The 25074-nt window shown below is 38.1% G+C and overlaps 1 protein-coding gene across 2 annotated transcripts in view; it reads left to right on the forward strand.

Moving 5' to 3' along the window:
• Nell1 (neural EGFL like 1) overlaps positions 1 to 25074 on the forward strand; it is an 801023-nt gene that overhangs the window by 369828 nt on the left and 406121 nt on the right. For both annotated transcript variants that reach the window (XM_048788493.1, XM_048788492.1), the window contains exon 13: positions 23145 to 23270. In XM_048788493.1, the coding sequence (XP_048644450.1) occupies positions 23145 to 23270 (126 nt within the window). The remainder of the gene's footprint in view (positions 1 to 23144; positions 23271 to 25074) is intronic.

Raw genomic sequence — 25074 nt, forward strand, 5'->3', positions numbered from 1 at the left:
AATATAAGGACTTCTCTAGCCTTGGATGGGATGGTGGTTTGATGAGCTAGTTCTGCTGGGGCACCAAATGATACAGGCACCATGGTCAGCTCCAGATGGTTGCCATTTGTTAGAAAGTGATTTATAATGCTGAGTAATATTCCATTTTGTATATACATGATAGTTTCTTTATCCATTCATCTACTGAGGGGCATCTAGGCTGGTTCCACAGTTTAGCTATTGTGAATTGTGCTGCTCTAAAATTGATGTGGCCGTGACCCTGTAGTATGCTGTTTTTAAGTCCTTTGGGTATAGACCAAGGAGTGGGATATCTGGATCAAATGGTGGTTCCATTCCCAGTTTTCCACATACCTTCATACTGCTTTTCATATTGGCTGCACCAATTTGCAGTCCACCAGCAATGTATGAGTGTGCCTTTTTCCCTGCATCCTTGCTAACACTTATTGTTGTTTGTATTCTTAATAGCTGCCATATTGACTGGAGTGAGATGAAATCTTTGAGTAGTTTTGATTTGCAGTAGTTTTGTTGGTTGATTGTGTATCTTCTACTGAGAAGTGTCCATTCAGTTCCTTGACCCATTTATTTATTAGGTTATTTATTTATTTATTTTTGGTGTTAAGATTTTTGAGTTCTTTATATATTTTAGAGTTTAGTGCTCTATCTGACATGTGCGTGGTAAAAATTCATTCCCAAATTGTGGGCTTTCTCTTCACCTCACTGACTATTTCTTTTGCTGAGAAGAAGCTTTTTAGTATTTTCAGGTAAATGGATGAAGTCGGAGAATATAATGCTAAGTGAAGTTAGACAATCCCCCCCCCCAAAAAAAAAGCCAAAACAAATGCCAAATGTTTTCTCTGATTTAAGGATGGCTGATTAATAATGTGGTAGAGGGGAATGAGAGGATTAGATGAACTCTAGATAGGGCAAAGGGGAAAAGGGGAGGAAGGGGAAAGGAGGGGGTATGGGGGGGAGGAAAAACAGTGGAATGAGATGGACATCATTACCCTAACTACACATATGAAGACATGAATGGTGTGACTCTACTTTGTGTACAACCAGAAATATGAAAAATTGTGCTCTATATGTATAATGAGTTATAATGCATTCTGCTGTTATATAAAACAAATTAAATTTAAAAAAAATGAAAAAAAGTGATTTATAAGCAGGGGAGACTGTTATCACCTTATTGTGTATGGCTCCCTTTGTCTTGATGCCACAGAAACAATCTCATGTGTGTACTCCCTCTCATAGCCCTATAGTTGGAAAAGCTTGATGGCAGGATATGCATATACCTGGAGACGTTAACAGCACTCTCCTGAATTTTTTCTCAATATGGCAGTGGTTAACAGCAGATAATTCAGCGTTAGACTATCTGGTATTGAATCCTAGCTTTGTCATTTATTAGCTAAATGAATTTAGACTAGAACTTGACCATTTAGTACCCCAGTTTCCTCTGCTATACAATGGGGTTAAGTATTTCTCTTAAAGGAGAAAAAAAGTACTTATCTTTTTTGGTGTGAAAATTGGAGGAGAGATTTCATATAATTGACTTATAACAGTGTCGGGCACCTAAAATTAGGTAAATGCTAATTTACATATTCAGTCATTCACTAAAATATTGAGGGCTTATCATATGTTTGTTATCATTCTAAGTATTGCAGTGTAATGATCCATAATCCTGTTAAATAGGACCTGTGAAATCTATATGCTACTAGAGGAGTCAGACAACAAAGAAAACCAATAAATGAGCACCATGGTCTCCAGATGACATAAAGAATGGAAAGTTACAGAGAGAGGTCCTAATGTATCCAAGTTCTTCAGCAAGGGCATGCCTGAGGAGGTAGCATTTGAGTCCAGATATGCAAGAAGGGACCAGCTTTGGTCAAAGATTATTATACTCTGGAATAACACAAATTCCCTAAGGCAGGAATGAGCTTGACATGTTTAAAGAACAAACACAAACGTTGCACTGTTAGATGAGAATGGCAGTAAGGACGGAGATAGGAAAGCAGATAGGGAGCAGGTCTTGTAAGGACTCCAAGATTGGGACCCTTGGATTGTGTTACAAATATATTAGGAAAGTAGGAAGGTTATATCTGAAAAGTGGTATGACTTGGTTATTTCTCAGGCTGCTATGGGGAAAGTGGACTCTTGAGGACAAAAGTCAAAATAACAACACGATAAGGAATTTGCAGTTTATATTTTCATTCTCATGGACTACTGAATGGTACCTGCGTATCTTTCTACAATGTATTTTTAATGAAATAATCACTCAGTAAATGTTTGTTGGATGAAGGAATAAATTGAATAAGTCACTAAAGTCTCTTAAGTTCTATATATGATGAATACGTTGCCCACCATTTTGTGCATACAGGGACAGTGTCCTATCCCAACACCTGAACACACCTAGCTTTTCTGTTCCAGTAACGTGAGTTGATTGAATATTATCATGGTCACTCGTTGGTATATGGTTTGTGTGTTCCTCTAGGAGTCCCTGAGTTAAAGACTTAGTTTTCCTCAGGGTGGCAGAATTGGGAGGGCATTGTTTCAAATGTATTAAGGTAGTTCTCAAGAGAGTGAAATCTTATAACTAGTTCAAGATGTGACTGTCGTTTCTACACATGCTTCTGATATGGTGTCAGACCATTTGCTGTCCTTACTGGAGGCTGAGCCATGGGGGCTGTTTGATCTTCAACTTTGAATCTCAGGATTGGCGATGGGGGTCAGTGGTAGAGAGCTTTCCTAGTGTGTTTGAGGCCCTGGGTTCAGTCCTCACCACAAAACAAAACAAAAACCTACAAAGCTTTCATCCTCCAAAACTGTTGACTGGTCTCAGTTTTTTCATTACCAGGACAAAAAGTTGATGACACAGTCATGAAAATCTCAAAGGATTGAGAAAGAAGGACCAGAGGGCTCTGTATTCTTTTTCAACTTCTAGAATTTCAAGCATCGAACTTTGTGACACAAAACAGGATTTTGCTTTCTATTTGAACATCTGGGTTATTCTAGAACAAGAAGATATTGCTTTTGCAATACACTAAAAGCACTATCATTTAGCTAAGCAGAATCTCTTAAGTATGGAGTAGGTGGAATTGGGAAGCTTCTGAAGTCATCATTGCAGCAGCCACAAAATAAAATGTGTGTCTGAGGTTGGAATAGTCACCGACAGTCAGGAGCTACCACCCAGTGCCACTGTCATCTGGCTAAGTTTAAACCCAGAACTTGATGGTCCCATGTGAGAAATTCTTACTCACATCACCAACCCAAGAAGCTTTCATTTACTTTCATAATAATTTGCTCTAATAATTTACTTATTAACCTTTATTCTTCTTTATTTTTTAATTTATTCTAATTAGTTATTCATAACAGTAGAAGGCATTTTGACACATTGTACACAAATGAAGCACGACTTCTCCTTCCTCTGGCTATACATGGTGCAGAGTCACACTGGTAGTGTAATCATACATCAACCTTTATCTAACAGAAGTTCTAACTTAGAATTCAGCATGCTTTCAGGTGGAAAGTGCCAGTTTTAAAGGTAGAGAGAAAAAAATCTTCAGAAGAGAGAAAGAAAAAAAGAATGAATAACAAGTAGACTACTGAGTCTTAATGGAATGCTTTTCTGTTTGTTTGATTTTGTTTTTGTAGGGTGCTGGGGATTGAACCCAGAGCCTCAAGCATACTAGGCAAGTAGTCTCACTCTGAGCTACATTCTCTACCCTCGAATGGCTTTTAACTAAAGATAAAACTTGGCTTTGACATTGGAGGCAGCAGAATGAAAATGTTCTTTTTATTTCATAGCCAAGAGCAAAACAATTAGAATCAACATTTTTATTAAACTTCAAATATAGAACAAGATAGGAAGTAGAAATTTTATGTTCATTTTCTGAAACATTTTTTTTTAAAAACCTTTGGTTTGAGTCACCTTAGGTTATGCCTAAGGAATTTAGTGCCTGTGTAATCCAGTGNTTAGTGAGGTCTGGCCTTTTTTCTTTGCAGAAGCAATGGAACATATAGCCCTTTTTTAAAATTTTCTCCCTTTTGTTAAGCAGGTAGTTGTATTACTTGATAGAGTATATATATATATATATTATATATATATAGTTTAATCTCAGAAGTTTAAATTGCAGGGTTATGCTGACAAATTTTTTTTTTTAATTCCAGCTCATGGCTTGTGTGCATGTGACCTGGCTTCAGTTACCAGAGGCACTGTCAAGAACTTGAAACAGGTGAGATGAGGAGAATATTTAGTTTTTCACGTGCCTGGTGTAATCCAGTTGGGGGGGGGGCGGGAAAGGATGAAAATAATTCACCAGTTCCTAGTCTTATAAATTATAGCAGATTGCCAAAACTCATGGGATGATATATTTATTCTCTATTTTTTCATTATCACACTGACAAATGTTATCATTATGTGTGAGTAAAAAATAATACTTTTAAGACCAAGAACTCCTCTGTCTTGCCCTATATTATTTATGAGTGTTTCAAACTTGATGTCCTGTGAAACTGTTGGGACGTGAAGGTACTTTAAATACCAGGGTCAGCTTGAATGCAGCAGGAAGGAGGAATATAAAAGACACCAGTTCCAGGCACACTGCCTTCCTTCTCTCAGGGTCAGGAGACTATGGCCCCTATGGCACATGTGGTCTGCCGTTTTTATAAATAAAGTTTTGTTGGCTCAGAGCCACACACATTTTCTTATGCATTGTTTGTGGCTGTGTCCATGCCAGTGGCAGAGTTGGGCAGTGATGTCACATGCTTTGTGAAGACTACTTCCTATCTGGCCTTCATAGTTTGTCAGTCACTGCTTTAGATGCGAGCTTTTGAATATGTCCTTTTTAATCCCCAAAGCATATTGTGCATCAGTCTTCTGTGATAACAGTATTTCTTTTTCCCTTTTCTGCTAGCTCTGGTGACTCTGTATGTGTATGTGACTGTGTGTGTGTCCATGGCTAAGTTTTTTTTTTCTTCAAAGTTTTAGATTTTATATACCTAACCATAGGACCATATAGATGACCGTGGCCATATACCAAGGGACTCAACTTAGAGTACTTGCTTTAAAAGATAGGTAGCACAGCCAGGCATGGTGGCACATGCCTGAAATCCCAGTGGCTTGGGAGGCTGAGGCAGGAGGATCCTGAGTTCAAAGCCAGCCTCAGAAAAAGAGAGGTGTTAAGCAACTCAGTGAGACCCTGTCTCTAAATAAAATACAAAATAGGGCTGGGGATGTGGCCTAGTGGTCGAGTGCCCCTGAGTTCAATCCCTGGTCACCTCCCCCATCAAGATAAAATAAAAGATATGTAGCACAGTCTGAGTAAGCTGCTGGTCTTGATAGAAGTGAATTAACATAGATTTGTTATGCCTCTATGTCTCTGAATCTGTATCAAGTAATATTCATTCTCTTTAATTATCACAGTTACCCTAGAAGGTACATTTAGCTTTTCCCATAAAGAAATTGAAACTGACACTAGTATGGCAATATGTAAATCAGTGGATGTGTAACCGATGTGATTCTGCAATCTGTATTTGGGGTAAAATTGGGAGTTCATAACCAACTTGAATCTAATGTATGAAATATGATATGTCAAGAGCTTTGTAATGTTTTGAACAACCAATAAAAAAAAAGAAATTGAAACTGAGGGAAGTAATTTTCTTAAAACAACAAATACAGTGAGTCGATTTATACCTGAATTTGACCCCCAAACTCACAGATGTCCTTTCTGCTACCACATTTGGCCTCTTTCTGGTAAACTGTAATAAGCCAGACAAATTCAGCCGATTTGTATTGATAGCAACAAGTCATTTTTCCTTGACTTCACACTATCTTATACTGCATGTATAGGTCAAATAAATACAATTTTTTCCCCAGCTGCAAAGTGAGAGAGTATTGGTTTCTTACCACAGACTGCTGTTCATAGCTCATGTCTAATTTTTTAAAAGTATATCTTCAAAATGGTTATAGAGGTCAATGTTCACACTTCTTGGGAGATTTGAAACATTTTTTAGGTAGAGTGAGACATCTCCCCCATCAGAATTTTCATCAGCATGTAATTTTTCAAAGAGGTACAAAGTCCTTCAAAATGCCACAGCTAAAGGTTGTTGGGGGCATGGGGAATTTGAGATCAATTATATGGGTAGCCTGCTACGATTTATCACGTGAAGATACCATCTATGTGAATTTAAAGAGAGGCTAGTCAATATCACAGTGTAGAGATAGGACACAGCCAGTGTAAGGGTATTACAGATAAAGGAGAAGGGAGGCTTCCCTCCCCCTCCTATGAATGAGGGATGGGAAATAGATAAAAAAATGTTGAGCTATTTTAACATAATTGTTCAGAGCAATACTAAGGCAAGAATCATTCATTTTGACTACAGTAATCCACTGTTCAACCTGGGCCAACAGCAGAATCAAGTATAATAGATGACAAAAGTAAATTATGTAGTAGCCAAATGGAAATTGGTTTAATTACATTAAATGTTTTGCTTTTTACTCTCATTTTCAAGGTGAGTAAAAGACATGCATTAAAAATGACCAAAGTGGAAGTTTTGTTGGACATCATCTAAAATTTGAATCATATTGCATAAAATTATCAATTAGGTTAGAATGAAAAGTAATTGTGGATGAATTCTTCCCACCTTTAGAGCAAGTTATTCCTTTTTAAAAGGTTTCTTGTTGACAGAAGGTGTGGATTATAGATATTGCAACCAATCCATCATTAGGGTGCATAGTTCTGTGGCTAGCTTCATAAATTTTGTCATAAACAAAATCAGTTTGGAGACAAAATTAATACAGACCTTTTAATTCATAAACTTGTGGCAAGGGAACCCATTTGCCACCATTTTGGTTTCTAATAGCTTTAAAAGTATGAAGATTTATGGAATTAAAAAAAAAGGAAAGGCTGGGCTGGGGTTGTGGCTCAGTGACAGAGCACTTGCCTCACACAGGTGAGGCACTGGGTTCGATCTGAGCACCACATAAAAACAACAAATTAAAGATATTGTGTCCACGTATGACTAAAAAAATATTTTTTTTTTAAAAAAAGAGGAAAGGCTGAGGCAGACTCTGACAGGCAAACATTCTACAAGGTGAGCTTTTGTAATCAGGGAAGGTTTTCTAATTGGATTTTTGGAATGTTGCTAGTCCCTAGTGGACTGTGTGAGAGAGCAAGCTAGACATTTAGGGGTATTTCAAAATACAAAGGACTGTTCAGTGTTAGATATGGAGGTTTTCCTGTGGTTGGCCATTTCCTGGAACAAGTGTGGGCCAAAGGGGCACTGTGTTGGTATGTTTGTGGTCAAACTGCCATAGTGGCCCTTACTTAGGAGTGGGCACTGTCACGGCAGGCAGCTTCTCCATGTGCTTTTCTCTGGTTGAAGTGGGTTAGGGAGGTAGGACTCGGGCGATGGTGTATTTGTGAGCCAACTATCTTCATTTCTGATTTGAGTTCAATGTCCATTTTGACACTTTCTGTACTTTGTGGTGTACCATGATATAGAAAATAAAGAGAGTCCACAAAGAAGAGAAATGGCCAAAGAAGGAGTGTTAAATGGCCCAGAAACATTGGTCTCCATCCGGTTTATAAAGGCTAGTTCATCTTCCCAGTATTCAGTGACATTGTTTATTGTGGTTGATGGCATGAGCTTTAGCCACAAAATTATGGTTAACACCCCTCTCTAGGAGGGTAAGCACAGTACAGCCATGATGTGGATCATAAATCATGAAAAAAGGCATTGGGGTTCTCCCTATTTGCTTGTTCAGTTTTTTTTTCCCCCCTCCAGGTCTAACAGAGGTATTTTGGCTCCTTTGAAAAGATCCTTAATGGTGATGGTGGTAACATATTTCTGATACACAGCAGTGAACTAGAGGTCAGGGAGTCTGAGCTTTAGATTCAACTCTGTCACCCTTCAGCTGTATGATCTTGAACTCCTGGAGAGACCTGGTATCTTACGTTGGACAAATTAGGAGGGGTGAGAACAATACCACCAGCACAGAGAGGTCTGCTAAATGTCAGCTTTCTTGACATGTTGGCTGTGAAAACAGATGCACTCATTTACATATATACTTTAAATGAACATCATCATGAGTGTGTCTGCTGGGGAGATGGTTTCTGCTAGGGGAGATTTTAGTGTGAGGCAAAACTTCCAACTCCATGGTAGGCAAACAGTTTCAACCTGATGTGGGATATGTTACTCTTAACTAACTGAACTTTTATGAGGTGCAATCTCTTTATGAGTGCCATGTAATTTAGAGAATTGGAGCTTTAAAGAAAAATAAACTTGGATTTCAACTTGGCTCTGCCCATTGCTAATGATATGATCTAAGGAAACTTAATTAGCTTTCCAAACCTTACTTGACTTTTTCTGTAAAATAAAATATTCCTTGCAGAATCATGTGGATCAAAACTCCTGGATGCCCATAATGGGCGTTCAATAAACTGTAGCTTCTTCTATATGATACATATTTTACCTGTCAGGCAGTCCATTTGTGACTAACCCTCTAAATATAACCAACTGGGGCTGGGGCTCAGCAGTAGAGCACTTGCCTAGCATGTATGAGGTCCTGGGTTCAATCCTTAGCACCACATAAAAATAAATAAAGGTATTGTATCCAACTACAACTAAAAATAAATAAATAAAACCAGCTAAAATATAAATATATAAATAACTATCTAAATATTTCCTTCTCTGAAGCCTCTTCTAAAGTTGGAAAATATAACACCTTACTTAGTAGATTTTACCCTGCTATTTATACAGCTTAGATAAAGGCCTCAGAACATTTTCTTAGCATTATAAAGTATACCTAAAGGAGTTTTCAGCTAGTTGAAAACTGACCTTCCTATAACTCTGGTTTAAATGACTCAGATATGGGAGAAAGGGGACTTACTGAAACAATGAGGTTATTTCTACAGCAGATAGCAATTGCACAGAAGCATAGATAAGAATGTGTAATTGTATACAGAAGTTCATTTTCAATTTTAGAGGGCAAATATTTTTAAAATTTTTATGAATTTCCAGCTAAGAGACTAGGTGGTAGAGAAAATTGTCATTATACGGCCAACTCTTATTTGACTGTGCCTCTAATTCTGATTTTTATTTTCATATATGAGATATTCATCATAGGTCTCATCCATTACTATGTTTATTATTTATCTACCCAGCTATTCATCCATCCAGTTCTTCATCTTTTATGTTGTTCATCTTCAAATGTCTTTATCCTGTATTTAATACTAGGTACTATGTCCACTGGGTGTTAGAGACAAAGATATATAAGAAAATCATTTATGTTTGAATAAAGCAGCTCTGCAGAGGCATAGACACCTGGACAAATGATGACAGTATAATTTAACTTTACAGAAGTTAACTTTATAGAAGTTGAGATAGAAATATGGTGTTTTTTTCTATCAGGGCAGGTTCTAAGTTAGAGGTATGTATGGAGGGCCATGGAGGATCTAGTGGAAGAGTGGAGGATGGAAAGGGGGATTTTAAATTTTTTTCATGTGAATTGGAACATTAGATGAGTTCTGAATGATGAGAATATATTTGCTAAGAGGTCAAGTGAGCAGAGTATCCCAGGCTGAAGGAATATCATGAGAAATGGTACTAAATATTACAAGTTGATGCGATTTGGTTTTCTTGATGATATTTACCGAATTCAGTAGTTCAGGACTTTGCTCAGTGGTGACATGTTGCTGGACTGGCAAATTAGGCAAACTAGAAATATCCACAGGGATTAGGAGTTAAGAGAGTAGGTAGTAGGAACTCCTGGGAAGATAGCCCAGTGGTTAAAGGTGAGCACTCTGAAGCTGACTGATTGATATTACACCTGGATTTTATAGGTATTAGTTGTGTAGCCTTAGCAAGTCACTTGACTATTCTGTGCCTTAGTTTCCCCCATTTGTAAAATGGGGTAAAAATAGTACTTCCACATAAGAGCTTAATAAAAATTAAATGATTTAATATGCATTAAAAAGCTTAGAAGTGTCTGGCACACTAAAAGTACTACACATTTCTTAAAATTAGCAATAACAATATCTGCCTCTCAAAGGAAAGGAAACATTAGGCCCATCTGCATGTCTTGGCAATTTAGACATTTGATTGATTGATTCTCAAAAAAAAAAAAGAGAGAGAGAGAGAGAAAGAAAAAACAAAAAAACAACAACAATCCAGTGATGATATTTTTATAAACTAGCCATTTTGTAGACAAGGAAACATACAATTTGAATATGACCATTGTCATCTACAGAGCAAGGTATAGAAGTGGGATCTACACCCACATATTCTTATCTGCTATTAATACTTGTCATGCAAAGACCTGATAGTGAACAACATGGAGGTGGGTGGTAAGTGGGAGGGTTTGGGACCTTGGAGGCATGAATAGGTCTGGGATGTAGGCACGTAAGAGTAAATGATAACATAGGATCAGATTCAATGAAAAGGTCTAGACAGGCAAAGCGTTCTCTTTTAGGTGACTTGGAGGATCAGAGGAGTCAGCTTGGAGTCTAGGGCAAAAGTCTTGCTTCCTGTGAGGTACAGAAAAACCAGCAGGGCAAGCAGTGGTATGCTGGTGAGTGTTTAACATTGGTCAGGGCCTGGGGTGCAAGATGACAGAACTTCAGAGTTTATTGACTTCCCTGGCTTAAGTGATTTTAATAGGTGACTGATGTGAAGCAACTGATGCTGGGTTTGGAAAACGTGCATAGTCAGCTGTCACGAGTCTGCATGAGCCAACTAGAGCATAGCACAGAAGCCAGGACCCTGGCCTGAGACTCAAAATGACAAACTAGTGGTTATTCTGATCAGATTCTATCTTTTATCACCTGAACAGAATTCCCTTGGGGGTTTATTTTGTTGTCATGATACGGTTACTGCCAGTTGTGCCTTTGGCCAAAAAGAACTTAGTAGCATTCAGATTGGTTTCCCTTCCAAGTAAACTGATTGGCTGAACCATAGCCCAGGCTTCCTCAGGACTTTCACATTGCCTAAGATTGTCCCCAGGCTTTGCTGGGACCCTACTTCCTCCCACCTCCATCATCTGTGCCCACTGCCAAAGCCGCCAGACCTTTTCATGACTTGTCCTCTAGATCCTATGCCTTGTTTGATATTGTATGTCCCTTAAGCTGATTATTCTTCCTGTCTCTACTTTTCCTCCCTCCCACTATGCTATGTTCTCTAGAACTCTAAGTTTTTTTTTTTTTAAAGCCCACCCATATCATGCTCAGACTCTTCATCTTTTCCTCCATGTCTTTGTCTTCTTGCATCCCCTGGGGATACAGCCCTCTAAGCAGAGACCCTTTTTTCTTCAACACATGATGCACCTTGGAGCCCAGAAGCCGCATCAGCTTTTACAGACAGCTTTGCAGCATCTAGAGTGATTTCTTCCTTCCTCATACAAAACTGTTTCTCCTTGGAAGTCTCAGCCATCTGCTCATTATACCTGTTATCCCTTCTAGTCATTGTCAGTGACAGATCTCTTGGCCACTCCCCCTCATTCACTGAGGGTCTCATGCCTAGCTGCTCAGACTTCATTTCCATGTAAAGCTATATCACCATTCTTGGGAAAACTCCAGCCTTGAAGATTTTTACCTTTGGGACTAAGTCATCTTCACACGTATACCAATTCCTAGCTTTTGACCTTGTTGTCACTTGACTCTTTTACCCTTAACTTTTAATCATTAACTCCAGCAAACTGATCTCTAGGCAGAATCGTCCAGCTCTAAGCTCTCATATGTTTTCATTCCACTCAAGCCAGACTTCTATACTCTTTCTTCTGGTGTGAGTGATGCTCTCCTGTCTGTCAGATCCACCCCTAGCATTGCTTCCAGAATGATGATTTTAAATATACATCAGTGATCATATCATTCATTAGCTTAAAATGTTAATAATTCTTTATTATTTCATGCATTCATTACACAAAAACGAACTAAGCCATCGGGAATAACTCTTCTCAACAGATGTACAAATTCATTCATGCTTATGAATGAAATAAAAATATATTTAATCAACTACCTGCAAAAAATCATTACTACCCATAAGCAGCTTGTTCTCAGAATAAAATCAAGTTCATAGCATGTCGTTCAAGCCCTGTATTGAACTGAGCTGGACTCACCTTCCTGATGTTCTGGTGAGTTCTGGTTCCTGGCACTTCTTCTTCCTCCCCTTTGCCCAATCCAAAGTTCCTCTACTCATCATATGCTCCCCCATGATAGATTAGCATCCACTTATCAGAGAAAAAATTTGGTCAAGTTTTTGAGGATTGGCTTACTTTGCTTAGCATGATATTCTCCAGCTCCATCCATTTACCTGCAAATTCCATAATTTTATTCTCTTTTATTGTTAGGTAATATTCCATTATGTATATATACCACAGATTCTTTATCCATTCATCTATTGAAGGGCATCTAGATTGGTTCCACAGTTTGGCTATTGTGAATTGGGCTGCTGTAAACATTGATGTGGCTGTGTCCCTATAGGATGCTGTTTTTAAGTCCTTTGGGTATAGACCAAGGAGTGGGATAGCTGCATCAAAGGGTTCATTTTAGTGGTGGTAACAGCAGTCACAGTGTTCTGCAATCATCTTCACTATTTCCCAAACCTTTTCATTGGTGTCAACAGAAATTCTGTACCCAATAAGCAACATGTATTTATTTTGCATTTTCTTAACAATCATATACCGATTTTTAAGGATCACCTTAAGTACTTTACAGTTTTTGTACCAGGGTTCATGGATTCAGTTAGACAGATAAACATTTGAAGTTGGGAATAATGTTGATTTCAATTCAAGAGGTTTACTTTATCTAAGGAATCTCTGCACAAGGAAACACATGAAGAAGCAGCTCATTTTCTTAGTACTCAGCTGATCATCATTAATCATGTGGGTTCTAGAAGATGGGAATGGTTTCATACAGGTTGTATTCAATAAGTACCTGCTCATAGGTCTATAAGTTTGTGTAATTCAGAGTCTGGTGTTTAATCACTGGTTAATTAGATGCTGCACAGAATCAAATCTAAACCTCTAGCACAAATCATTTATTTTTAAAAGACTAAAGCCTGTACACTTTATTTTAACTGCTCTGCAAAAGTGGTGAATGAATAATTTGACCCAGTGACTATAGGAACTTGTGATTTAATTAACAAAGAAAGAAGAAAGCTAAGGTGGCATTGTAGAGAGGCAGAAAAGAATTGATGCCAAGGGTTTTAATTTCCCAGAATCACCTTCTGGTTAATTTTTGTGCCCCCATAAGATAAAGATGTTAGTAATATCTATATGGTACTAGTAAAGATGAAAGGAATCAATTACATATGCAGAGTATTTAAACCTATGCTTGGCACAGAATAGTTATTAATAAAGATTATTCACAACCAGAGATGAAGATGCAGGTGGCTTGTTGGTGACGTGGCACCCTTCCATTCTCATTCATTCTAATTGACTTTCTTCTTTCTTCGTAAAGTGAAATAGTATCCCTCTCATGGAATCAAAGAAACAAAGAAAGACCACAAATGTTTTGTTAAAGCATCCTTCTTGCTTTCTCGAGGCTTAAAACAACAACCATCCCCAGTAAGTCCTTCTCCTTTTCATTGGTATTACTGCCATGGATTAGGACAGTCTTCCAACTTCTCTTGAAATTCCTTTCCCAATTGTAGGGAAGGTAGAAGATCTCTGTAGCTTTTACATTTCCAGGGTGTTCTTTGATTATTCCAATGGATTCACAATGCATCAGGAAACACGGGCCTTTGGGAAGTGTTGGTTTTGTTGGTACCAACAGCTGAGTTCACACACTGATGGATCGAGGTAGGCTGAGACACAGCCTGAGGCCACGGCTGTACTGGTTGCCCTTCACACCATGTGATTCTTTCCTTACAGACTCTTAGCATCACTTATGGATTTGCTGAAGGTCAGAAGTACCAGGGTGGGAGGAAAGTGATGGGGAGTATTTTATGATGCTTTCCCAACTTGAGCTAGAAATTGGTGTGCTGTGATTCCTGATGGCACAAAACGATGTCTTTCTTTATGACAGTGATTCTGAAATTGTGCTCAGCAGGAAAAAAAAAAAATCTTAGCCTGAATTTCCAAATATCTGACATAACTATGCATGGACAATACTTTAAAATATCAGCAACTCAACAATCTAACTTAAACATTATGGTGTTTTTAACTCTATCTAAGATGCCTTCTTTATTGTTCATGATATGACCAAAAGGTTGTTTGAGTTTTTAATCTGAAAATATTTGATCTGGGAGATAATGTTTGACACATATCTTAGAAGATGATATAAAATTTTGTCTACTGCCCTAGGGCACTGAGAAACAAAGGTTTTGGTATGAGTCAGCCCAGGCTTTCGTAACAAAATACCGTAGACTTAGTGGTGTAAAACACACACACACACACACACACACACACACACACAAGTTTGTTTTCTCACTGTTCTGGAGTTTGGAAGTATGAGACTCAGGTGGCAGCATAGTCAGATTCTGTGTAGGTTCTGTTCCTTGGCTTGCAGAAAGCCCCTTTTTCCTGTGTGTGCATATGAAAGAGAGCAAGAACAAATTCTGTATGCTTGGCACAGAATAGTTATTAATAAAGATTATTCACAACCAGAGATAAAGATGCAATAATTATAAAAGCAATAATTCATATCATGATGCCCCAACCTCTTGATCTCATCCAACCCAAATCATCTCCCCAAATCTTAAGACTTCAACATGTGAATCTGGCAGGGGCATGTTCGAAGTGTGGAAGGGGACACAATTCAGTCCATAGCAATTATTTAAGCATCTCCTTAAGTTGTCTTATTTATCATCTTCTCCTTTCTTCCCTTTGTTTTTCCCCTGCCTTTCCTCCTGTTTCCCTCCTCCCTTGCTCTTTATCATTTCTTCTATTCTCTCTATCTATATCCCTATCTCTATCCATCTCTGTCCATCTCTTTCCACTACAACTTCCATGGCATCATGCTTTAAGACAGGTATTTTGGGTGGAATTGAATAGGCAGATATGTTTTATCCAGCATGAAATGTCTAGAGAAACACTAGACTCAATACTTAAAAAACTAATTCTGGAATTTTCAGATTGCCTAGAAAGATGAGAGAGGTAGCTCATATTTCATGAAAGGTTATACTATGGGTGAAGAGCACAAGCTCTGGAGCAAGCCACCTGAGTTCATTTCTTGGCAGTCCAGGCCCAATTCCTATGTGAACTTGCACAATTTATTGTACATTCCTGTGTTTCTAATTCCTCATCTATAACGTGAAAGGTCATTCTAATCTTTTCCTTATAGAGTTGTATTAAATATGTTAACACATATAAATTCCTTAATACTATGCCTGGTGTGTAGTAAGTAGTATATGAGCAATGCCTCTTGCTACTCTTTTCTGGCAATATTGGATTGGAGCTCCAGCTTTACACAGTCCACCCTTTGCTTACTGATTTGCAATCACTCAGGTTGTCATTTTCCATTTATTATAAGGAAGACCTTATTTCTTTGTGAAAGGGACATATATATGTGTGAAATATCTCTCTCTATATTTCACTGGCTTCCATAGGCATTTGGTTTATATTCATAGAATCTATAGCTCTTTGACTTTTCTTCCCTTCATTTAGGAAGAAGATTATAATTATAGAAAAATATAAAACATCGGATAAACACTAATTCCAAAATTAGAATATCTTGATTCTGTTTCCAGTGCAATGATTATCTAGGTACCTTTGGGCATGTTAGAGTTTTTCTCTTGGGCCGTATTTTCACATTTGAAGAAAAAGATAATCCACATTTTGTCTGCCTCACTGGGTTTTTTTTTAAAGTTAAGCACTTTTTAAAAAGAGAAATTATATGTTCACAACAAAATTGAAGGCCCAGAGATTGCCCATATGCCCCTACCCTGACCCATGCTTTATTTATTATCAACATCCCCTACCAGAAAACACATTTGTAACAACTGATGAGCCTATTTTGACACATCATAATCACTTAAAATCCTTTGTTTATATCAGGGCTCATTCTTACTTTTAGGTATTCTATTAGTTTGGACAAATACATAATGGGATTTATGTATTATTTTAGATAGTAGCAAACAGCAATTTCATCACCCTAAAAATTCAGTGGATTTTTATAAGGTGAAGTTAGAGATCACATAGGTTCAAACTTTAAAAAAATATCCAGTATGATAATGTTTGACACATATCTTAGAAGATGATATACATCAGCCAACTGGCCACAACTGCTGTTGTTATAGTTCTTGATCTCTGCAAGGTCAGAAGACTAACCTGTGTTTGGTAGGTTGTCTTACCAGTCCCTTGAGAACTTGCCCACAGGTGTGCTTTTATGTGGATATAAGTTTGCTTGTCCTAGTTGCTCTTAGTATTCTGGAGAGATGCCAATTCATTTGACATAGAGACAATATAAAGACTCAGGTCACCCTAATAGTATTTTCTAGGACCCATGTCTTGAGAAAGACATCTGAAACATTTTTAGGCTCCCCACACAAGGAGAGAATAGCCTAAGAGAAACAGTTCCAGAAGTAAACTTTATGATGAGTAAACAGAAATACCTGAATGTGTGAAGATCATAAGGCCTTTACCTGTCTCATGTTATAGAGGGGAAAACCAAGGTCTAGAGAAGAAAAGTGACTTGCCTAGTACCACAGTTAATAGGAAAAGCAAGAAAGGGTGGGGAGATGGCTTAGTGGCAGAGCACTTGCCTAGCATGAATAATGACCTGGGTTCAATGCCCATCACTGGGGACAGGAAGGTGACAGGCAACAAAAATGGAACATGACTCTTAAATGTCAAACCAATGTTCTTGGTCCAACAAAGTGGAACAAATATGCTCCTTGGAGTTGCATGGACCTAGGGTGAAATCCTAGATCCTCGGTATGTAGTATCTGGTGTCAAAATCTATGGTGGTGGGGAGAAATTAGATGAGATGCACACCATCCTTAACTTAAATCATGGATCAATAAATATTGGTTTTCTTTTCCCCACTCTTTTTAAAAATTTACACAGGGAATAAGACATGGCTTTATTCATTCATTCATTCATTCATTCTCTTCCTGGATCTAACCCTTCCTGGTCTATTTCTAGAACATTCTTGCAAAATAAGTCTGGATAGCTTACGTTATTAAGATCGTGTTTTGCATCTACTTCTATTTGCTGCCCAGACCCTGGACTCTAATTCAATCTTCTGTTTACCATCCAGACCCTGCATTCTAATTCAATAACAATGATGGCTGGAGTTTGTCTGCATTTGTTTTCAACTCACATGCAGATGGAGGCTGGTGGTATGTAGAAAACCATTATGCCACATCAAGTTTCATTTTAAAGTCCATAAGTTTACCTTTTGAAAATGAAAAAAAAAAGCTGCTTCTCTAGCCTGGGAACATAAATCATGTACTTTTTATTACCTCAAAAGACCACCAGAAGATGAGCTCTAATGTTCCAAAGGTGACAAGCAATTTATATGAATGAATCACAATTTAAGTCCCATTATACTTGAACTGATAGATATTGCAATAAGGTTTGTGGATGTTTCTTTAACAATATTTGATAGTAATATAAAACAGCCAGGCCTCTTGGTTACTAATTTCTGATCCTATAGAGGGTACTCGGTAGTGTTCAGCAACGGAAGTAGAGGCCGTATCAAACTGTGTGTTCCAGCTGGAAGCAGAAGGCATCCACCAGTTTTGGGGTCTTGAGTCACTGGAGCTTAAAGTGTGAAAATGTTAGAATTTGATTTAAAAGAACCAAGGAAGCAGGGACGCATGGGGCAGTGTTGCCATTTTAACAGAGTGTAAAACCAGAACAAATGTCATGAACAGCATTGCACATAGGCACCGATTTTGGAGAGCTGTTTGTTTCCACACATCTCTGAAGCTCAGAGAAATCGAACACAGTCATAGTGTTGAAATGTTACGAAGTGTTAAAACTGACACCATGAAAATAATGCCAACTTCGGAGTCCAACAACTTGACTCCAGATCCAGGCTGTTATGCTGACTGATTCTGTGCCTTGGGAAAGTGATCTAATAATCCCTGTGCTTTACTTTAATCATAATGGTATGTGGATCCCTACCTCCTAGAGTAATCAAGAATAATGTTTTGAACAACCAATAATAAAAAAAAAATAAGTAGAAGGACAGGGTGCTCCCTGTAGAGTACCTAATGTGGTGTCTTGATATGTAAAAACAAAGACATAGAATGTTTACCAAGTGCCAGAGGAATTTCCAGCTTTATCCTATGAGGCATGTTCTATGTAGCCTCTTTTTTTCAGCATAGTAGCACCCTGTACCCAAAGAGGTGCTTTTTATATCCATCCACAGATATCCATTTAAATGGTTCTTCCCAGAAAAGCTGTCGGGGCTGATTCAGACCTCCGACTTGAACCTGGACTTGAATATGTTCAACATTCACCCTGAGATTCAGCCTCAGGCTTGGCCTCCTTGCTTTGGGGTGACTATCACATTTGGAGAGACCATGGCTTCAAAGGATTACTTTAGACAGCGCACAGCCACCACCCGGACAAAGGCCAGACCACACTGCAGGCCTGTGGTTAGAGTCCTCAGTGTTGGGTCTACTCATTTTCACTCTCTGAATGTTGGTTCATTCTTTCAATAGGGAGTTATGATTTTTGTTCTGTTCTATTGTATAATTATTCATTACCTTTCAGAGCCTTTTGTTTTTCCTTGAATATAAAAGCAAAATTTGTCCTCAGCTCATTCTAAAAATCTCAGTTGTGTGCTCTTTCTTGAGATTGTTTTCTCAGGATATCCCAGCTCTCTGAAGATGGTAATTCTGTTTTGATTCTCTTTATAATCAGATTTCCTTTTGAAGCACTCTTGAGTCCTATTGAAACTCTCTGCTAGGTTATGTCTTTCCCTGAGGTTGGAGAGATGATTTTTATTTTGGCAAGCTTGTCACCATCCCATGCCCCATCCAAATCCCGAAGTCATAGAAGTTGTGAATTCTATTCTTTCTTCCATCATTTCATCTCAAGAGACTCAGCTGGATGAGCTCACTTTGCTCCCCCACACCCCACCATTTATCTCAAGGTAATTTAGATATGTGTTGGTTACAGGATGGGTAAGTAATGAAGGTTAAGTTTGTAGTAGTTTAATTTTCTGGTGGTACATTTTTCAGCTTTTTGGATTTATGTTGTTGCTGTGTTTTTCTATACTAAGTAATTATAAGACTTGCATGAGCCAAAATTACAAACAGTATGAACTGAGAACAGAAGCCTACTCTAAGACATATCTGCAGAATAGCAGGGATGTATGGCCGTGGGGTCCTGGAGCACTTGTGAAGAGCAAGGATTGGATTAAATCGATGTGAGAAATCCTGACTGGAGTTTTCTAACCGTCCCCTTGTCTGTTGGAAATATTTTTAATTCAAAGCATTAAAGACATTTGAAACAGAGAGATAGCTTGGGCTGTTTGGTCAAAATAAGAATATTAAGTCAAGTCACTCCTTCAAAGCCACATGACGTGGAGGTCTCCCAGAAGTTGCATGGTGGCCTAAGGGAAATGAGCCAGAAGATTCCTCTGGGAGGAGTTGACCAGGGTCTATGACAGGGAAACATTCATTATAGTGAGCAGTCTGGTTGTCAGCTGTGGCCTAGGGTGAAGATTGAATTGCCTCTAAGGCAAGTCCAGGCTAGTTTCTCATCTTAAAGAATGGCTGGGCATCCCAGAAGAGTGAGCAGGACTTCAGCATGACTGTGTCTCTGTGAGTAAAATACCAACGTAATTTAGCCTTCAGCTTGCCCTGCTCCAATCAATTTTCTTTACTACAGCTATAGTGATATTTTAAAAACAGAAATTGGATGGTGTCACTACCCTGATTAAAGTCTGAGTTCCTTCACATGGCCCACAAGGCCTGACGGGATCTGGCCTAAGCTTACCTTTCCAGATTCATTTCAGGTAGATGATGCTTCTTCTTGTAACTAAGTCTTCTCAGGCATTCTTCTCTGGAATGTTTTTTCTTTCCTGCTTATCTGTTTCACCGTCTATCTCAGGTCTCAGATGAAGCACTGCTTCCTTAGAGAATCCTTCTCTGACCTCTTTGAGGAGGTCGAATCCCCTTGTTAAGAGATTTCCCATCCTTGGTGCAATGATGACAGGTTTTGCTCAGGGTCCTGCTAGGCTGTGAGGTCCAGGATGTCATTGTATTCATCACACCAGGTCAGGGATTTGTAGGTGGCTGATTGGTGTTCTTTGAAATTCAGGAGTTCTCTTCCCTTCCTAATTTAACGGAGACAAAACTTTAGCCACTAGAATATCACCTCTGGATTTCCACCCTCATTCTCTCTCTTTTTTTAAAATTGATTTTATTATTTTTTTAAAAATACATGACAACAGTGGAATGCATTACAATTCTTATTAGACATATAGAGCACAATTTTTTGTATCTTTGTATATAAAGTATGTTCACACCAATTTATGCCATTATACATGTACTTTGTTTTTTTTGCATTACAATTCTTAATGCACATATATACCACAATTTTTCATATCTCTGTATATAAGGCATGTTGACAACCAATTCAAGTCTTCATACATGTACTTTGTATAATGATGACCATCATATTCCACCATCTTGCTAATCCCCTGCCCCCTCCCTTTCCCTCCCACCCCTCTTCCCTATCTAGAATTAATCTAATCCTCCCATGCTCTCCCTCCCTACCCCATTATAAGTCACCCCCCCTTATATCAGAGAAAACATTCATTTTACTCAGCATTAAAAAAGAACAAAATCATGGCATTTGCAGGTAAATGGATGGTATTGGACAGGATGATAATGCTAAGTGAAGTTAGTCAATCCCAAAATACAAATGCCCACCCTCATTATCTACCTGGTAAATCCCTGTTTGTGTTCTAAGATCAAACTTCACAGTCCTTTTCTTTGAGATTCTTTTCACAGTTGTCCTCTGTGCTAGTCAAGGGAGTCTTAGTGGCTTAAACCAACCAGGACATCCATCTAAGTCATGCAGCATGGTCATCATGCTTATCTGGTGGCCTGCTTCTCATTCAGGGACCCAGGCTGAAAGAGTCTCCATCTCTGTGCTTCCACGAAACAAGACACTGTGGTAAGCCATAAGCTGGCTCTATCTTTTCTCCTAGAAATGATGCACTTTCATTCATATTTTATGATCAGACATACAGCCAGGTTTAAATGAGAAGAGGGTGGGGAAGTACAGTGGTACTATGTGTGAAGAAGTAGGAAAACTGGTAATATTTGATGCTATGCCACCCAACATTTTCCAATACATGTCTTCCCTTGGTGTTCTCAACTTGTCACTTTCATGAATTCATTCCTCCACACTCCTTTAGTCATACCAAAGACCTTATAATCAACAATAGTAACATCACTTTTAGAATCTTAATGTGAAGCACATTACTCTACTAAGAAGCAACTCTGAGATGGAGACTGGCACACAGAAAGCTGGTGACTGCCTGAGTTATTTCATTAATTTCTAGTGTTTTGTTCTTATAATATGGTTATGGGAATCTTGTTAACTGTGGGTCTTCTCTTTGGACCTCAATTACCCAGCAATAACTTTTATTTATAGGCTGACAGGTCTTTAGCACAAAAAAGAATATGATGTTATTCTAGGGTGTTTTACTAGGAAATAAATCAACCTACTTTTCTTTAAAAAATAAGTAGAAAAATGGGTTTTCTAGTGACTCAGAGTAGCCATATTTATTCTTGGCTTCTGCACATTAAGGGCTTTAGGATATCAGTGATTATCTTAATGGAAACACTGTGTTTAACTAGTTACCATTTTCAAGGTGATGTCATGAAATAAATCTTGATGAATAAGAGGTCAACTTCTGAGTTCAAATCCCAGGTCCAGTATGTTTCAATGGGATGACTTTTTGTCAGAGATTTAACTTCTCTGAATCTGTTGTCTAGACTTTTTATTTATTTATTTTTACTGGGGATTGAACCCAGGGGCACTTAACCACTGAGCCACATCCCTAGTCCTTTTTTAATATTTTATCTAGAGACAGGGTCTTTCTGAGTTGCTTAGGGCCTTGGTAAATTGTTGAGTCTAGTTTTGAAATCCAGTGCTCCTTTTTTCAGTCTCCTCAGCCACTGGGATTACAGGCATGTGCCTCTGTGCCTCGACTTTAAAATGGGGGGAGTATTTGTACTTTGTTCTTGAACTGCATATGAATCAAATTAGGTAATTCCTTTAAAGATACAAAGCATTTTGTCTGCCTCACTGGATTTTAAGCATTAAGTTCAGAACTGACTCTTAGGACAAAGTGATGAGGTATTGGGGGCTTGGACTAGTTAAATGCAAGTCATTAGCCACTAACAATCAGAACCAGAGCTAGAGACCATATTTTCTATTTTGGATTCCCATGCTGCACTCAAATCCCTTCCTCTCTCACACCATCAACTATAAGCAGCTTGAGTAAGATGAACATAAATCAATTTTTAAAAACACAATCTATAGAAGAGGCCAAACTCTGTACTTACGGGTAGAGGTTATTTTAATCCACACCATGATCTTTTATGAGAAAGCAGAAGATGATCTGACCTCCCTTCCAAAGAGAACAATATATTTTGTTGAATCAGCCCATTATTCTATCACATGGGAGAGATCTCCAGGTCAAGGGATGAAAGACATTAATTTGCATGAGAAACAGCTGCTGTCCGTATCCACAGTACAACACAAGAGAAACTGGCTACAGCATCATTTTGTAACAGAAGGATTAAAGCATGTCTTAGTAAGACACATAGCAGAGAGCAGCTGGATTCCCTTGATCTCTCTGATAAAAGCTGTACCGTGTACCATGGATGCCCAATAAATATTAATTGGTATCAACTTCATGGGCACAGAACTCCTTGAGTTTGGACGTTTAAATTGAGCATCCTCCTTGGTGGGAAATTAATAATTGATTCTGTGTTCATACTTCCAGGGTTCTTAACTCTTCTGTCTCACCATGTGTCTTTTTACGAAATACTTTCAGCTTAGGACAGGATCTCATGTCTCAGCTGAATTTGCACTTAAGTTTTTGTGTTTAATACATCTTGCTTTTCCTCCTGACTTCATTGGACATTCACCTTTTGTAACTTTATTGTAAGATGATTACACTCTGGTTCAATTATTTGAGTAACCATGATATTGCTTCTTTTTTTTTCCCCATCAGATATTGATGAATGTGCAGCTAAGATGCATTATTGTCATGCCAATACTGTGTGTGTCAACCTGCCGGGGTTATATCGCTGTGACTGTGTCCCAGGATACATTCGTGTGGATGACTTTTCTTGTACAGGTGAGAATTAAGAAGCATTTCCCCCTAATTTATCCCTTCTTTACACCATATTTGTGTTGCATTTAGCTCCTGGTGCACAAAGTATTGTTTTCCTTAAATAATTTGCTTTCATTATTTCACCCTCGCCTTTTTGAGAAAAATATAATAATAACAGAAATTTTATTTGCATGATTTATTTCCACTCCCAGTATTTCTGCCTGTTTGTGTGAGTACACTTGCATGGGAATGTTATTTGGAATTGGAATTGAAGTCCTAGTTGCCTTTGGTAATACTGAAGTACTTAAAGGTATCAGTGCTAAAAATAGAAACTATCAAACCATTTTCTTTCCATCACAAGGAGAACTATTTTTTTTTATATTAAGAACATGTACTTTGGGAAAGATAAGTATTAAATTGGAAAGGGTGGCAGGAGTATCTCATGGTCAGGGAATAGACATGGGAACCAGTCAAGGTTATATTTGCTTATTTTCAGTGTCCCATCTCTTCTCACTATGTCCCTGTGGCTGGAACTAACTGTAATGCCAAAGACAGTCACTGTCTCTGTGTGAGTTGTGCTGGCTTTGTGGAGTACCTGGTTTATAGTTGCAAAGTATTTTTTAATTATGTATCTGCAGGTATCAACCTTACATTGGTTTGGGCTATTAAAAGATTCCAGTCTTTATTCTCTTGGATTAAATGAATTCAAATGCCCAACTGCCACCTATACACATAAAGGACTTCTTGAACTCATGGTTTCAGTCATGTTGTACCTTTTCCTAACTTCTGCATCTTTCTTTCTGTCCTAATGATATTGGCATATAAAAATTACATTCTTTAATCATAAAGTAATGCCACTTTTCTTAATTTTTCTAAATGAGCTTTACAGAAGTGCAAAAAGTTACAAAAATTATGGAAACACATATGTCTAAATTCCTTTGTCATTGATTGTATGTTTACAAGTTGTTCTTCTCCAGGTGAAGGGAATGGAGAGCTCAGATTGATAAAGGTTTCTGAGGATACATAAACCAAATGCAATTTAACAGTCTTATACATAGCATAATTAAAAATTCCTAGGAAAACATGAAAAGTTTTATAAACTTAGCATGCTGAGATCTAATTTTTTTAAAGGTTTAAAGTTCTTTTGGACCTCTAAACAAACATGATGTAAAAACCTCAGATGTTATAGGTGACTATCACTCTATTCTTAATAGTATACAGAGCTCGTAACTTATTTTAACCATAAGATTAGAAGAAGCCAGTGCGTCTCCTCCAGACACAACAGCTCATAACTAAGGAAACCTTAAGGACAACCCTATTGTATGGAGGGCCTTGTTGAAATTATATCAGAACGTCGCTTCTGCTCTTAAGTTTTCATTGAGGAAGGGGGAAGCAAGTTGTTACTTGCTAAATTCCTATTAAAGTCAGATGTTCTGCCTGGTAGTTTGTATATGGAATGAGATGGAAAATGTACTATCTTAGGAAATGGCTCCAGAATTTCTTATATAGAGTGAACTATGTTTTTTGGAATAAAAGGCAAAAGTGCACCCATCCTCATACACACAAAAAAGTAAATGACCCTGAAGGGGAAAAAAAGTCTATGTTATAAACATATACTTTTGTTTTGTTGTGTATGTGTGCATGTGTGTTTTGCCTGAGAGGGAATAGCAAAGTTAGAAATTGCAGAAGAAAGAAAATTAGATAGAGAGGAGAGGAAGGAATCAGAAGGAGAAAGCAGGCTGCTGTGGGAGGAGAGATGGAAGGTTTTTAAAAGAGCAGCAATGTTTCATGTGTGGCTTATCCACTATTTGCTATACAACATGCTGTG

Source organism: Marmota marmota, unplaced genomic scaffold (assembly GCF_001458135.2).
Source record: "Marmota marmota marmota unplaced genomic scaffold, marMar, whole genome shotgun sequence".
NCBI classification, from domain to species: domain Eukaryota; kingdom Metazoa; phylum Chordata; class Mammalia; order Rodentia; family Sciuridae; genus Marmota; species Marmota marmota.